Consider the following 17,188-nt stretch of genomic DNA (forward strand, 5'->3'; position numbering starts at 1 on the left):
AAAATGTGAATGGACTGTTAAATCAACCAGAAAATGTAGAAAATCACTTTATACCTCAAGTTTTTATTGTAAATCTATATACTATATATTTATTGTCAAACTTTATGTGTTTAAACGTATCATATGCTGTAAACTTTAGGGTACAAATGGTTATTTCTGCACATCTGTGTTTAATTTGACATTTCATATTTTCTGTAAATTAACCATCAACTAATACATAAATACACATTTGTTGGATTGACAAAATGTCATTTGACTATTATAGGAATACTATATTCAACTTAATTTATCAATATTGCTCACCCCGAATTTTAGACGTTTTTCCTTTTCCATATCTCCAAAACAACAACAAAGATATAGAAAAACATTTTTTGATAATCTACTTCTACCCATACACAATTATTAAACTATGTAAAAAGAAAAACAATAATCATGTTTTATGCTTCAGAAACTTCCACCTTCCCAAACTTGCAGAAGGTTTTATATTTGTGCAGCCGCAGTAGGGGTAAAAATATGTTGAAATATGTGAATGAGGTGTCTTTCCAGACTGGATTTTGCAATAGCCTGGGGAAGAATGGAAAGATCTTTGTGAGAATTGATGTGGGTAACTTGTACTTGCTCATCCTCGTGGCATGAATCTGATTTAATGCCATCTGGCCACATACAGTAGCTATTATGCAAAGCTGCAGGGCTCCTTTACACTCGCTTTCCATCAAACTTGGGTGCTACATTTTGGCTTCTTCTTGAGCAGATGACCAGCTCATTATTTCTTTGTGAGCCAGTTGGTTCACTACTACACTATACTATAAGTCTCTCCGTGGCCTAGCACCAAAGTACATCTCGAACATGTTAGTGCCATATGAACCAACTTGGACTCTGCAGACCTCAGGGACCTCAGGGACCTCAGGGACCGGCCTCCCGCTGGTGCCCAGAGGTCCAGATGTAGGAAATGGAGTAAAGGTCTGGAATAGTCTTCGCAGTGTTGTAAGACTTCAACTTTTGTCGGATCGGAAGTGATCTAAATGAATTTATAGATATTAAAATCTCAATTATGGGCCACAACATTACAAAAACAAATGCACGCTCAAGCCACTAGAAATATTTTATGACTTTATTTAGAGAAAGCATCAACAACAACAGCCCTTGACCTTATCTAATCTGGGACACATGATGGACACCTTAAATCCTCAGTAATTAGCGTTAGCGTGGATCCAAACTTAGCAACCGTCTAGATCGGGAGAAAGGTCACGGCGATATGACGTGAGGAGCATCCATCTTTCCTCCTGCTGCGCCGAGTGACCTTTGCCAGACGCCAGCGCCCCCTACAGCGTCGAGGCCGCGTCTCTGAGCTCCGTCACTGCACACATTTCACGCCGCCAGTTTTCATTGCGTCCGTTGCGTTGGCATGTCCGGCCCATGTCGGTCATCCATCTGGCCTCTTTTATTGTGCTCTTCTAATAACGGTGATGGCATGTGGGCTGTACATCTCGAGTGGATTCAATTATTTAAAGACAAGGCAATCTCAGCCAGTTTTCTTTCTCCAACAATTTTCCTATGGCCGTATGTTACAGTCATTAAAAAAGAAAAGATCGTTTGGACTGTGAGATGCTGTTAAAGGTCGTTCCTGTGCTGTCGCCATTTTCAGACCAAAACAGACGAATTCCTAACAATTGAAACATATTAAACCTCCTAATTATGTAACCGTTTTTGTGAGGTTCTATTACTTGCTTGTCACTATAGAGCTGTTATTGCTTTGCCTGGAATGTTCCACAGTATGGCATTAAACATTTTGCATTGGGTGTTTTCATGGTAAAATGTTGCCATGGGCTTTATTGTCCTTAGTTGGTTTTATTGGGTTGTTTTGCCATTTGTATTTTAGACCTTATAGTTCTGCTTTGTTCAGATTTGTGGTCTAGTCCTGTTCCGGATGTGGTTTATGCCTGATGTGATCCAAATGTTGACCTACACTAGGTTTAGTCTTGGTTTAGGACTACTAGGTCCTAGATTTTCTGCTATGATCTGCTCTAGCTCAACTCAGATTTTTGATTGACACTGGGTTTGTCTTTGCTTAGCAATATCGATATATACCGTATTTTCCGGACTATAAGTCGCACCTTTTTTCATAGTTTTATATACTTACACTCCGGAGCGACTTATTATGTGATATTATTTGTTATTTTCACACTTGCAACTGCATTTCATACTCCAGTCCAGTGCAACTTATATATGTTTTTTTCTTCTCTATTATGCATTTTTTTTTATCTGTTGCGACTTATAGTACAGTATATTTTTCATTATATTATTTTAGTGAAATTGTAGATTTCTTTGAATAGTGCCATTATTTGCGTTTATTGGATATAAACAATGGATATTAATAATGGATATAAAACATAAGATCGTGGTGCAGTTGGAATTCATGTGCAATTCATGTGCAATTACTGTGAAATTCATGTGCAATCTATGTGCTGTCGTGACACATATTCATGTGCAATTACTGTCGTGATCACATGCAATGGTATTTATTTATTTATTTATTTGTCTATGGGAGTTTTTATTTATTTATAGGAGATCTTCTACTGAAAGTGTTTTTCAGACTTCCTATAAGTGATCTGTTCTTCTGTATCTACCTCTGTATCTACCTGTGTTGCACCAATGAAATTTCCCCATGTGGGACAATAAAGGAATATCTTATCTTATCTTATCTTAGTTTTGTACTTTGGCCTCAGACAATAATATCCCTCTGAAAAATCTCGCCCCCCTCTAGAAAATAAGAACAGAATAACAAAGACCCCTTCCCCGATCCAGGCACAGCAATAATATATCAATCATGGAGACCTGCAGGTGACGGACCCTTCACCAGAAAAGTTACAGACGGCATCTTTAACGGCATTTCTTTAATTGGTATATTTCAAAATCTGCATCTGAACGATCAATTACTGACTTGCACTTGCACTCTTTCAAAGTGTGTTGCATAAAAGTTCGCAAACATAAAAATATAACACAGACGTTGCTATTTTTATGTCAAACATCATATAATTTTCTTGTCCAGACCTGCCCATCAAATCGAAGACCAACCACTGGGACTGTTAAGCCAAAGCCATGGAAGGCAAAACCTGTTTCTTTCCAAACAAATCCTCATAGAATATTTTATTATATGCGGTCATTTATTAAAGACGAGACAAACCAAAGCGAGGTGAACTTTTTAAAATGTGTCAGATTCTTTAAAACTTCATAAACATGTGATACAGCCCTATTTCCAACAGCATCTGCAACATTTCAGCTTTTCTTTTCTCAATTGCTTACATGTGGAAATTCGTGCGAAGAAATGCTATGGCAGATTAGCATTATGACATTGTTTTGCTGTTATTAAGTCACTTTATATAATTTTATGTCCTAGATTGTCCTTTATTCTACAAAACTCCCGCAGTGAAACCAACAAGGACAAAAGTATTGCGCCATATCACAATTTAAGGTGCACTGGTGTCTCCATGGAGATGTGTTTGCTTTGTCTGGAATTTTTCACTGTATGAATAACCTATGGCTACCACTTTAAAATGACTGCACCTTAATTAGCCTTGATTAGACAAATATTGAATTAATAATGCCCAAATTAAAAAGTCTTTGGAGTTCTTGTTATGGTATTATTTAAATACTTTCTAAGCCTGAATCATTCTTAATTAAACAATTTTTTGTGCTGCATCCAGACAAAGTAATAACATCTCTATGGACCCTGCACCAGAAAAGTTTCATTGTCCACTTTGATTATAGAAACTATACTGTTTTTCCTTCCATTATTGTCTTGTATTTTTCCCCCTTCGCAGCTCGACAATAGCTCGCGTCAAACTCCAAATAAAAATGTGTTGGAACAAGTAGCTGAGCCGGCAAAGGGGAACGTTACAGCGCCTGCCTTTACCGGCGCTGTCACTCACACCAGTCTCCAGGGCCTTATTGTGAGCTTGAAAGTACACAGCATCAAAGACATTGCTGCACTTCTTATAGCTTCAAAATAAGTGCATAGAGATACGATGGCTATTGTAATATATGATCGAGAGACATTTAGTTGTGATTCATTTACATTTTGCCGACATCCTCTGAAACGCATTGCAAATCCCAGAGGAAAAACAGAGGCATTTCCTCTCGTAATGCCAAAAGGTTTGAGTTCACATCACGGTCTCGCTGTAACGAATCCGATACAATCACATCATATCAAGAAGTGAAGTTTTTTTTTCTCCCCCCCTCAAAGATGTTGTCCCCTTTCGCAAAGCCACAGGGGCTCCGAGTTCACAGGCAGTTTGTGCGGATTTCCTCAAGTTCATTTGCTAATCCAGCGGTTGACCTGATTTCTCCAGCGAACTGCGCGTCGTCTCCCAGTGAAGCGCGCCGTGCAAAATATGCGCGCTTAGGCATAAGTGAAGCGTTCCAGGATGACATTCGTATCACTAAATGCTGAGACACGACGCAGATTTCATATTTTAGTGCAAAGAATACATTTCATTACAATACAAGTGTCAAATTATCAAATTAGAAGTTTCTACTGTCGGACTGAATGCTTTTTCTGCGTTTTTCTGACATGCTTTGCAACTGCGATTAGAGATGCCGTTCATGTTAAAAGAAGGATTCTGTTAATAAGTGCTACATTTTCTGATCCGGAATTAGTTTTTGTTGTATTCAAGCTTCTCTTTCCAAGGTTAAGCACCTTTTACATGTCACAAATGTAAGTTCAAATCTCGATCCACGCTTAAAACCACAAACAAAGTAACGTGGTCTACTCCATCCTTCGTCGACGACTTTAATGAGCAAGTACAGCGGAGAAACAAAATAGGTCACGCCATAATGTACCAACAGAAGAGCTGCTCAGGACCAGTGCATCTCCTCCTCAAAGCCACTAACCACTCCTTTGAGGACCGTGAAGTACAAATCCTGGCAAAGGAGAAGAGGTGGTTTGAGAGGAGGGACTATATTTGTCTAGAAAGGCAATTAATCTTTGAAGAGAAATTCATTTCTTAATCAATCATTGGATTTATTCAGCGCTGATCATGACATCCAACGTGCTTTTCTGTGCATTCTTCATTCGCGCCAGACTATGAGGTAAACTATGACTATAGTCACAGCTGCCCTGGGCCCTTCGGCCACTACCACTCATTTGCTGACACTAGATATATAACTAGATATAGGTATCGATACTAGAAATAGAAGTAACAATTTGCGCCAGCCGCCTCACTGTGGCACCAAGGACTAACCGGGCCCCGACTTGCTCAGCTTCCATCATCTGACAAGAGGCACGTACAAATGGAACTTACCTTACCTTCATATCTGCTTACTGTAAACAACAAACCTAACCCTCACTTAAGGCAGGGACCAAATCGCTAATAAGCTATTTGAATGAGTGGCGAAACGTTCTCACTCTTAAAACCTTTGCCCAGATGATCGAATTAAATGCTACAGACAGACCTATGCTATTCTACTATTTATTGCTAATTCGCCGAAATGTTGACGTTGAGATTTTCCGTTTGTCTTTATTTTCGAATTCTGTAATGTCCAAACGTCCAATAGGGAACCACTCGTTGTCTTTAGTAAACTGTGCCGTGGTCCTCCATGTTGTCTGCGCCCATGAGGTCACGCTGACCCTGTGTCAGTCTAAGGATAAAAGGGTTACACAGTGTTCTTTTTGCTTAAGTCAATTTGTCCTTTCCATTTCTTCACCCAATTTGAACCCTAAGTCTAAGTCCCTCGATGAGCACTTAAAGGCGTAATGGACGATTTTTCGCCGATTTGAGAACTCAGGCGGAAGTGCGCATGCGCACTCCACCCGTCCGGACGCATAAAAAAGCAAAGTGCGTTTGTTTATTAGCGCGACGGATTGCATCGCATCTCTCGTCTCCGTAGATTTCCGTCTCTACTGAGCCAGCTCAAACTGTCTTTCTCTGTCTTAATTTTGTCCCGTACACTGAGGGAACTATATTATGATAGATCCTTGCGCTTAGACACGGGGAAACGTGCTGCTCTTCTGGGGACGAACGAGCCGACGAGGCTGCAGGTGAGCAATAGGTGCATCCTATGATTGATACGTGGCAGGACTAATTGGCAGTCCACGCCACGAGGAACTGATACAGATTAAAGGTAACATTCATGAAATCAAAATGGACAGCCTTTTTATGTCTTTTACTTGCCTTTTAACCGCCTAGCACTTACACATCTGTCGAGACATGATTATGGGTTTAAAAAAAAAAAAACTCAAATGGCACTTACACTGCAGATGCGCTTGTAGCTGTACCAAGATTATTTGGATATCTCTTTCCGCCGTTGAGCTTGAAATGTGTGGATTTATTATTGAGAAAACCTAACCGCAGTCGGAATTCTGTTGAATACCCAAACACATTTAAATTACAAAACAATTCATTTTCAAGTCGGTGCAGTGTTCTCAGAATGCGGCACCATGTGAATAATTCCACAGAATGCCGCGCTTAGATTAAAAGCCCAATTCCTGCTTTGCCTTTCTTTCCTCGCAAAGTAAAAGTTCAGCGCAACACCTGCAGCCTTTTCATCTATTTCCATCCTAAACACATTTTTCAGCTCTCTGAGACGGGTAATTTCCTTCCCTGAAATATTGCGTGTGGCTTGTGGATATATAAAAGCAAGCAGAAAGTGTGTATTTGCTTGACTTGGAGTGCCGCGCTAACAAAGGCAGTTCTTGTTTGGATAACACAGTTTGTAGCCATGGGATAGATCTCCAATCTCCTGCTGATATCTTCCATTCTCTCGCCCCTCTTTTGTGCTGGGCTGTGCGGTGCGTTTGCCGCGGCAACATGGGTGGATGAGTGATGGTGTCCATTAGTAAACATAGCCCCTATATGTGCCACCGGCCTAAAGATTCAACCTCCTCCCACCGGTTCTTACCTTCACTCCGGCACGGCTCTCCATCCATCGTCCTCATGGTTGTTTTTCATAGCCACAGCTCTCGCAGCAAAAGGTTTCACAACCATTTCTCTTCTCGTGCTTTGTGAACTCGTTTGGGCAACTGCAGAACGGGTTGAGAATGTCAAATGTTGGGTAAGGAATTGCAAGTGCTTCGAACAAAGGAACAAGGCGCCTAATATGACAGATGCTGCATTTATTGCAGAGAAACAGGGTTGAGTCAATAACTAGAGAGAGAGGAATCTGGCGAAGAAGTCACATCGAAATCGTCTTAAACTAAGTGGATTTGTTTTCCAAGGCAATTCATGAGCTCTCTTTTCAACCTCCACTCAAGCAGAGTTCTACTGTACACTGTCGGGGAAAAAAAAATCTCATTTCACAATTAGCCTTTCTGTAATTAGCGCAGGGAGGTAATTGCAGCGGATGCACAATTAGAGTTATGTAAAGTGCTTAGCGCCCAGACTCATAGGCCAATCACTTTGCCCCTTTCTGCTGCACTTGTGATGATGCGCGAGATGCACACTAGAGCTTCCTCTCCCCAACACTCCACACAAAACGGATCAGTCGGGGTCACATGCTCTGCGAGGTAGCTTGAGCTCGTCATCTTTTCATGTGAATACCAGAGAAGAGGGAAATCACTGTCATAGCAGCCGCCGCAGCACAAAGCCCCCTGATTACATGCTGGACTCTGACATGTTTTTCTCTCCATACAGTGAAAACCAAATGTTCCTGCGCAGCGTGACTGACTTATTGCCTGATTGCCAAAGAATCTCCATCCTCTTCCCTACTCCGCTAGCATTAAAAAAAATCCTACTTTTGTCAGCTTACATTAGGCTCATAGTTGAGGTGTGTGATTGCAACAAATTCAGCGAATCATGTTTTTATCATGTCTCACTGTGGCTCCGAATTAACAGGAAACAGTGTTTAAGGCTAATCCATACACGCTTTTCTCTTTTAGGCCACACAAACAGCTCTGCAGTGGGTCTTTTCAACCTTTTGGACAGCAACAACGATGGCAGGTGAATATTATAAATATTACATTTTGTTGATTACACTCACTAAGTTTCTGTCAGCGATATGAATACTTTTTGATGCTAATTCATTTGCATGCCTTTTCAAGTGAAGTAATTCTCAAATGGAAGGCCATGACCAAAGATGGATGGTTAAATAGAATGGGTGGAATGTTTTTATGAGCCTAAATCTGTTTTTACTGCAGATACAAACCCATGATTTCAAAGAGCAGAATGTAATAATTTTGAAAACTAACTGCATTGAAATTGAGACCAACAATCAGAAAAGAAATGGTTAAAGGTGCGCTATGTTACTTTTCTTGTGGTGGGGATCTGCCATTAGCTTGTTTCCATGGAGATGTAGTTTATTTGCCTGGAATGTCACTGCATGGCATTAGATTTATGTGTGTTTTGCATAAAGTAGGGCTGCCGCGGCAACTGCAATATTGCAAAAAGTGACTGCTGTGACCACATTTGAACTAATTTTAAGCGCACATGCCCAGCTGTGTAATGATAACTACCGGTATTACTATGAACTATTTCATGTTTTCACACCCTCTGCCTTTTAAGAAAACTTTCCCTGTGTTCTGCCACCAGATTCAGCTCGAGTCTAGAATAGACGCTTTGGCTTTAAATGAATCACGTCAATGAGTAAATGCGCAGCACAGACGTAACAGCGCAGGTGTGCATGACTGAGCTTTCTACACAAACGGCACCACGTTTAACATAAGCCTACATCGACCCAAACAAAGCACAGTGTATCCGATTACTGATAAAGAAGAACTGAAGGTCCAGAGGTGCCCTTATATTCACCCAAAAACACAAAGTCTGCGCGCTGACTACATGGGATTACTTGGAGGAATAACCAAAATCAAGTCAAGGCAAGTTTTTTGTAGAGCACAATTAGTACACAAGGACATTCAAAGTGCTTCACGCAACAGGAAAATAATGCATTAAAATCACAAAGACATGACAGAAAACAGTTTATGTCATGTTTAAGAAGAAGAGATGAGTGCAAAGAAAATCCTTTCAGTCATATGCACAGCTAAACAAAACAGTTTTTAGCTTAGATTTGAACATTGTCAGAATAGAAGTCTGTCTCACATCTTCCAGATTTTAGCTGCATCAAACTGAAACCCAGATTCCCCATGTTTAGTCCTGACTCTTGCACCAGCAGGAGGCCAGGCCATGTTTAGTCCTGACTCTTGCACTAGCAGGAGGCCAGGCCATGTTTAGTCCTGACTCTTGCACTAGCAGGAGGCCAGGCCATGTTTAGTCCTGACTCTTGCACCAACAGGAGGCCAGGCCATGTTTAGTCCTGACTCTTGCACTAGCAGGAGGCCAGGCCATGTTTAGTCCTGACTCTTGCACCAACAGGAGGCCGGTCCATGTTTAGTCCTGACTCTTGCACCTGCAGGAGGCCAGTCCATGTTTAGTCCTGATTCTGGCACCAGCAGGAGGCCGGTCTCTGAGGTCCTCAGAGTCCGAGATGGTTCTTATGGCACTAACATGTCCGAGATGTACTTTGGTCCTAGGCCATAGAGAGACTTGTACACAAGCAGAACTGCTTTAAAGTCTATTCTCTGAGCCACAGCGGGCCAAAAACGATTATTTCAGTCTTGTCTGAGTTCAGCTGGAGAAAGTTGTTTTTCATCCACACACTGATCTGTTGGATGCAGTGACAGAGTGAATCCACTGGTCCATATTCACCTGCCGTCAGTGAAACATTGATCTGAGTGTCGTCTGCATAATTGTGATTGGACACATTTTCGCTGCGTATCATCTGACCTAACGGCAGCATGTAGAGGTTGAACAGAAGGGGACCAAGGACTGACCCTTGGGGCACCCCACAGGTCAGGGGCATGTGGTCTAAGACACAGTTACCAATTTCAACAAAGTACTTCCTGTCTTCCAGGTAGGACTTTAATCCATTTAGGACAGTGCCAGTTATCCAGTGCAAGTGATCAGAGGATCCCTTGATCCTGCGGCTTTGCCCGTGTCAGTGTTCAGGCAGATGTCATTTGTCACCTTGACAAGAGGAGTCTCAGTGCTGTGATGAGGTCTAAAACCTGACTGTAAATGAGTGAATCAAATGAGTTGTTGGTAAACAACCTTTTCAAGGACTTTACCCCAAACGGCAGTTTAGAGATGGGCCGGTAATTACTCTTCTTCTTCTTTGGCATTAATTGCTCAGTACTGCGGCATCAAGACTGCTCTTTTGGAGAGGCTTTATGACCGCAATTTTCAAAGCCCTTGGGAACGTTCCAGATTGAAGTGACAGCAACAGTGTTCAGCACGGTCAGTATTAGATCAGACCCCCGCTGCCTCACGGAAGTCAGAATTGGCTCCAATATAGCGGCCCTCATGGCGGCCCAAAAACACAATAATTATATGGCGGCCCTCGATACGCTTCAGACACTGGGTTAGGGTTTTGGTTAGGGTTAGGGACAAGAGAGCAGATTTGGATCCAAGAGAGAAAATTATTGCCTGAGCTGTATCAGCGGGACCGGTCTCGGTCGCCGCCATGTTGGGGCGAGTAACTTACGTTTCGGTCGCCACCATATTTGAATTCTGACTTTCTTGAGGCAGCGGGGGCCGGATCTAGACCTAACCTGTTCAGGACAGACTTTAGAAATCTGGTAGGTAACACATCAAGGCAGCATGTAGATGAAGTGAGTTAGCTCTAAGTGTCTAGGTGGTTTTAGGGTTATTGTTTACGTTGTGGAATTTAGCATTTTTAATGCCTTGAACTTTGTCATTAAAGAAGAATGCAAACTCATTACACATGGATGTGGAAATTAGTTCTAACAGTAGCTGAGCTGCTTATTGTGACTCTATGGCCTTGACGTTTGACACAGATTCTCTCACTGACATTTTGACCACGTCATGTATTAAATTTTTCCTTTGCATCAAGTTTGTCCCAAGATACAGCCTGGTCTTTAGCCAGGTTTGGGAACGAGTCACTTCTGTTTAGATTGAAAGTACACATTTTTCTTGTAAAAATTCTTACCACTGGATGACATAAAGTGAACATCCCTTGTAGCTCATACATTTCTTGTTGATATTTCCGACGGCGTTCATGATAATTTTTCCCCATCTTGTTCCAGACATGTCGCTGGCCCGTCAGATATGCTGATAAAATTGTAAAAATGTTCTTAAAACCCTTTACTTAAAAAAAGGCATAATTAATCATTTTTGGAAGCGTCTTCGGAAGCAGAAATACACAAACAAATAAAATAAATCAACGTACTATATTCTCCCCCATAAAAGACAAACGTTTGGATCTTTCCTCCAAGTTGGCGTATTACATCACTAAAACTCTTGCACTCTCCCTGCTTCCCGGTCGAGATATTTTGTCCTCGGACCACTTGCTTTCTGACAGACAGGGAGAAGTGTAAGGCTGGAAAAGCGCACCTCGACTAACCATCAGCGTGGGAGCACCGCAGGGCACAGCGCTCGCCGTTTCTTCTGTCTTCGCTCAAACCCCTCATCTCCACACGACCCTGAGCTGCTCCTCCGTCCAACTACAGGCGGCGTACTGTATATCTGCGATGCTGCTCTTGTGTCATTGAAACCACCTCTACGAGTACTAAGTAGGACATGAACATGAGCTCCATAACCAAGCGTGCCCAACAGAGGATGTTCTTCCAAAAGGCCACGGGCTCGGCTAATCCGGTTCTCCACCGCCACTGGGTCCATTCTCACACCATCCGTCATTGTCTTGCACTTCTGGCAACAGCGAAAACCCGGGCCAAGCAGTGTACAAGCCGGAGCCTCCCCTTCTGGTCACTCCCCATAATCCTGCAAACATAATAAGCCACACTTGAGACATCCAGGCGTACAGTTATGTCCAAAAAGAATAAAACTAGAACAGTTGGACGTACTTAATGTAGCAGCCAACCAATCATACTTCTATTCTTTTTGGACATGACCTTTGTTTACTTATGATTTGATTAAATATGTACAGCATTGTTTAGTTTAGCTGTTGGCAATTTAAAAGAGAATCTCTGTATTTCGGTGATTTCCATTTGTTTCAGAACTAGAATAATTATTGATTCTTTATTCTTTAATTTGAACTGAAGGCTTATTATTCCACAACTATAACGGTATTGCTCAATTTTGATTCAAACACCATTTGTAATCAAGTATAATTCTTTGATCTGATACCTTGAGCTTTTACCATTACAGCTATTTTATTCATCGTCTTATGCCTAAGTTTATTCAGCATTTACCCCTGGACTCTAAAAAACATTTTTGCTTTTGTTAGTGCAAAACAAAGATAATTCTATGGTAAAGTTCTGTGTTCCTCAAGTGTTTCCTGTTCCCCGTCTCTTCCTCACAACCTTATGCTAATACATTCCAAACTTATATGCTAATGTGTTCGTGTAAACAAATTAGATTGATTATCATATTGCAAATTCTTATTACTTTGTTTTTGTTTAGTACAAAATAGAATATACCCAAAAGACACAGTTTTTGCTTGCATACTGGGTCGGTTAATAGACAATAAGGGCACAAACAGCATGAGCACAAAGTAACATTATACGAGATGCTTTGAATTACTATAATTGATGTTACTTTGAATGGGGGATACAAATAAACAAAATTCACCCATATTTTAGAGTAGAGTGGAAATGATACCCTTAAAATGGGATTATTAGGAGAATATTTGTTGTCTTCTGCTGCTGCTGTACAAGACAAATGACAGTTTTATGAGTATCTGGCTCACATCAATATGTCTGGAGCAAAACATTAGTTCCACCTAACTTCAGAGACTCATATCTCATCCGCCTGAGCTCAGCGCACACATCTTTCTTTTTCAAACTATTTCAGCAATTTGTTCTTCCTCCAACTTTACACATCGTTTATATTTTAGTAATCTGTTCCTTTGTTTGCATTGTTTAATGGCCAATTGCTTGCACTTGTCACCTCCTACTATCTCATCTTCTTGTTCAAATTTGGAAGAACTGGGCTGGTACTCTTTGTATGCGTTCTAAAAATCCCCCAACTCTCTCATATTTTGTTACCGCTGAACTAAAATATTGATTGTGTAAAATTAATTTGTGAAAGCTTGCCATATTGCCTTATTCAACGTTGAAAGTTCTACCAAATTGGCATTTTTAGTAAAAAGCTGTAATAAACAATCATATTTTACTATAATATATATCCATCCATCCATCCATCAATTTTCTGCCGCTTTATCCGGGGCCGGGTCGCGGGGGCTGCAGTCTGAGCAGACTTCCCTCTTCCCAGACTTTCCCTCTCCCCAGACACTTCCTCCAACTCCTCCGGGGGGATCCCGAGGCGTTCCCAGGTCAGCCGAGAGACATAGTCTCTCCAGCGTGTCCTGGGTCTTCCCCGGGGCCTCTTCCCGGTGGGACATGCCTGAAACACCTCCCGAGGGAGGCACCCAGGAGGCATCTGGAACAGATGCCCGAGCCACCTCAGCTGGCTCCTCTCGACGTGGAGGAGCAGCGGCTCTACTCCGAGCTCCCCCCGTGTGGCCGAGCTCCTCACCTTATCTCTAAGGGAGCGCCCAGCCACACGGCGGAGGAAACTCATTTCGACCTTGTATCCGCGATCTTGTTCTTTCGGTCACTACCCAAAGCTCATGACCATAGGTGAGGGCAGGAACGTAGACCGACCGGTAAATAGAGAGCTTTGCCTTTCGGCTCAGCTCCCTCTTCACCACAACGGTCCGATGCAGCGACTGCATCACTGCAGCCGCTGCTCCGATCCGCCTGTCAATCTCACGCTCCATCCTTCCCTCACTCATGAAGAAGACCCCGAGATACTTGAACTCCTCCATTTGGGGCAAGGACTCCCCACCCACCTGAAGAGGGCAAGCCACCTTTTTCCGGTCGAGAACCATGGCCTCGGATTTGCAGGTGCTGATTCTCATCCCAGCCGCTTCACACTCGGCTGCAAACCGTCCCAGTGCATGTTGCAGGTCCGGGTTTGATGGAGCCATCAGGACAACATCGTCTGCAAACAGCAGAGATGGAATCCTGTGGTCCCCAAACTGGACACCCTCCGACCCCTGACTGCGCCTAGAAATTCTGTCCATAAAAATTATGAACAGAACCGATGACAAAGGGCAGCCCTGGCGGAGTCCAACATGCACTGGGAACAGGTCTGACTTACTGCCGGCAATGCGAACACAGCTCCTGCTCCGGTCATACAGGGACCGGACAGCCCTGAGCAAAGGGCCCCGGACCCCGTACTCCCGGAGCACCCCCCAAAGGACACCCCGAGGGACACGGTCGAAAGCCTTCTCCAGATCCACAAAGCACATGTGGACTGGTTGGGCAAACTCCCATGAACCCTCGAGCACCCGATGGAGGGTATAGAGCTGGTCCAGTAAACGGTGTTGGTGAGGCACTGCTTCCCCCTCCTGAGGCGCCGGACGGTTTGCCAGAATTTCTTTGGTGCCGACCGATAGTCCTCCTCCATGGCTTCCCCGAACTCCTCCCAGGCCCGGGTTTTTGCCTCTGCGACAGCACGAGCCGCGGCTCGCTTGGCCTGCCGATACCTGTCGATGACCTCCGGAGACCCACAAGCCAGAGTGGCCTGATAGGTCTTCAGTCTGACGGCATCCCTTACTTCCGGTGTCCACCACCGGGTTCGGGGGTTGCCGCCACGACAGGCACCGGAGACCTTGCGACCACAGTTCCGAGCAGCCGCATCAACAATGGAGGCCGAGAACATGGTCCACTCGGACTCAATGTCCCCAACCTCCCCCGGGACATGGGAGAAGCTCTCCCGGAGGTGCGAGTTGAATACCCTACTGACAGAGGGCTCCACAAGACGTTCCCAACAGACCCTCACAATGCGCTTGGGTCTGCCAAGTCTGTCCGGCTTCCTCCTCCGCCAGCGGATCCAACTCACCACCAGGTGGTGATCGGTTGACAGCTCTGCCCCTCTCTTCACCCGAGTGTCCAAGACACGCGGCCGGAGGTCAGATGACACGACAACAAAGTCGATCATTGACCTCCGGCCTAGGGTGTCCTGGTGCCATTTGCACTGATGGACACTCTTGTGCTTGAACATGGTGTTCGTTATGGACAATCCGTGGCTAGCACTAATTACTTACTCTCCTGAACTGAAATATTTATATGGTATAATGAGGCAAGTAAGGAATAAGCGCATTGTTCACCATGAAAATAGGTTTTACTTCACCAAACTATAACCAGAAATAACTTCACTTTAACCCCAAACTGTTCTGTCTAGTGCAGTATCTCTTTATTGTTCTTGGGGGGACTTCATCTGTGGCTCTCTTAACTACTTCCAGTGTCTGAAATCCCAAATTTGTCTTTTTTTATTTTCATTGCAAAACTGGACTGGAGCCACTCTAAAAGCAAAAGCTGTCAGACTCGGGCACAGAAAACCAAATGCCCTGCTTAAAACACATGGCCGCTCTGTCGCCAAAGCGCTGGTGCAGCACTTTCTTTCCGGTGGAGCGCCGAATGCCCACTTATGCATTCCCACGTCTAGATATGTACTATTATTCAGCCCAGTCTCCTCCCTGGCTCCATCCATCCACTCCTCCACGCCTTAACGCTAAGTCTCTCTGCGGGCTGGCGCGCTTAAACAAACACATTACTAAGCTGAAATATCTGCAAATGCTGCTTATTCCTGCGCAGGCCATTGTTTTAGCCCATCAGTCAACAGGATTTGGCGAGCAGGCTATCTCGGACTCCGGACATGTATCGATGGCCATTTGAATAAAGCGGGACGCTGTGTTTTTTGCGCGCTACATCACCATATTTCCCCCTCGCGCACACCTCGCTGTCAAGCTCGATTCACGTGGCATTATGACAAAGTTTGCCCATATACCTGATGCGTGCATGATGCCTGGCAGTTTGCTGACTTTGGATGGGGATTTGCAAGCGCCCCAACTCTTTTCTCTTTGCACCGAAACGTCTCGTTCGCGATGACATGGACAAAACACTATGCAGTTCTTAATCTACTCCGACAGAATCGCTAATTATGCTCCAATGCCGATTTGCTGATAATTTTTCCTCTCATTTATACTATGAACTAATCTAATTTTGATGCACATTCAGACAGCAGTAATTGCCCGGTGATGGTTTTTGGTTTTTTTCCTATAATTTTTGAATCCTAACAGAGACAGAGACACATCGTTGAATACAAAAATAATGTCATGATTTGACACGCTGCTCATTATTCCGGTAATTGCGTTTACGCATAAATATTCAGTCAGTGTTTTCACAGTTTTTGAGCGAGCGCAATTTTTTTTTTCATGTTTAGATTTATTTTTTGTGTTTGCTTTCTTCCCGATGCAGATTCTTTGATTAACTGTAAATTAGGGGATTGCCAGGATAAACTTAACCAGGAAATCAAACTGAACAGAAAAATATCACCTGTCAAACAAAGAGGTGGTAGAAAACACTTCTGCGTTGACACTAGAGCTGGGTGATATTAACAAAAATTATTTATAATTCAATAATAATCTGGCAGGCTTTCAGAAATGTGCTAAAACAAGACAGACTGTAAATATCTTTGTCGAAGTTCAAGTATTGCACAAAAAGTGAATAATATTAAAAAATGAACCACAGTAAGTGCATAAGTAATCACTTTATACCTTAACACTGACAAGTTTGTTTTAGGTTTTTATGTGCACCTTTTGCCGCCGTTTTTTAATAGTTAATAGTGGTTGTTGACAATATTCTAATTACCGTATTTTCCGGACTATAAGTTGCACCTGTTTTCATAGTTTTGGCCGGGGTGTGACTTATTCTTATATTTATACTTATATACTTGTACTCCGGAGCGACTTATATGTGATATTATTTGTTATTTTCACCCTTGCATCCGTATTTCATACTCCAGTGAAACTTATGTATGTTTTTTTTCTTCTCTATTATGCATTTTTTTGGCTGGTGCAACTTATACTGCGGTGCGACTTATAGTCCGGAAAATACGGTATGCATATCTCCAACAACAATCGCAATATTAACAACTATTGAATATACTTTGTCCTCATTGAATCCTAGTTTACTCCTGACCCCATTTCTTTGCAATCCTGGTCTAGTCTAGATTTAGTCTTGGGTTTAGTCCTAGTTTTGCCCCAAATGTAATGTTTTTGAACTCACCCGTATTATGGTCATTATGACACTGGACGTTCTCCACCGTCGCTTCAGCCACAACCTTCCCTCGCAGCACACGCACACTCGGAGCGAGCCGGCGTGCCAGCTGGCATTCATTTGGCAACCCACTGCAGGATTAACTGGTACCAGTAT

General features: G+C 43.0%; 1 protein-coding gene across 2 annotated transcripts in view; it reads left to right on the forward strand.

The window, feature by feature from the left end:
- LOC140371834 (glucosidase 2 subunit beta-like) overlaps positions 1 to 17,188 on the forward strand; it is a 210,895-nt gene that overhangs the window by 19,403 nt on the left and 174,304 nt on the right. For both annotated transcript variants that reach the window (XM_072459045.1, XM_072459046.1), the window contains exon 7: positions 7,874 to 7,934. In XM_072459045.1, coding sequence (XP_072315146.1) covers positions 7,874 to 7,934 — 61 coding nt within the window. The remainder of the gene's footprint in view (positions 1 to 7,873; positions 7,935 to 17,188) is intronic.

This window comes from Eucyclogobius newberryi, unplaced genomic scaffold (assembly GCF_026437365.1).
Source record: "Eucyclogobius newberryi isolate DKJ021-1_F unplaced genomic scaffold, fEucNew1.0.hap1 SCAF_22, whole genome shotgun sequence".
In the NCBI taxonomy this organism is placed as follows: domain Eukaryota; kingdom Metazoa; phylum Chordata; class Actinopteri; order Gobiiformes; family Gobiidae; genus Eucyclogobius; species Eucyclogobius newberryi.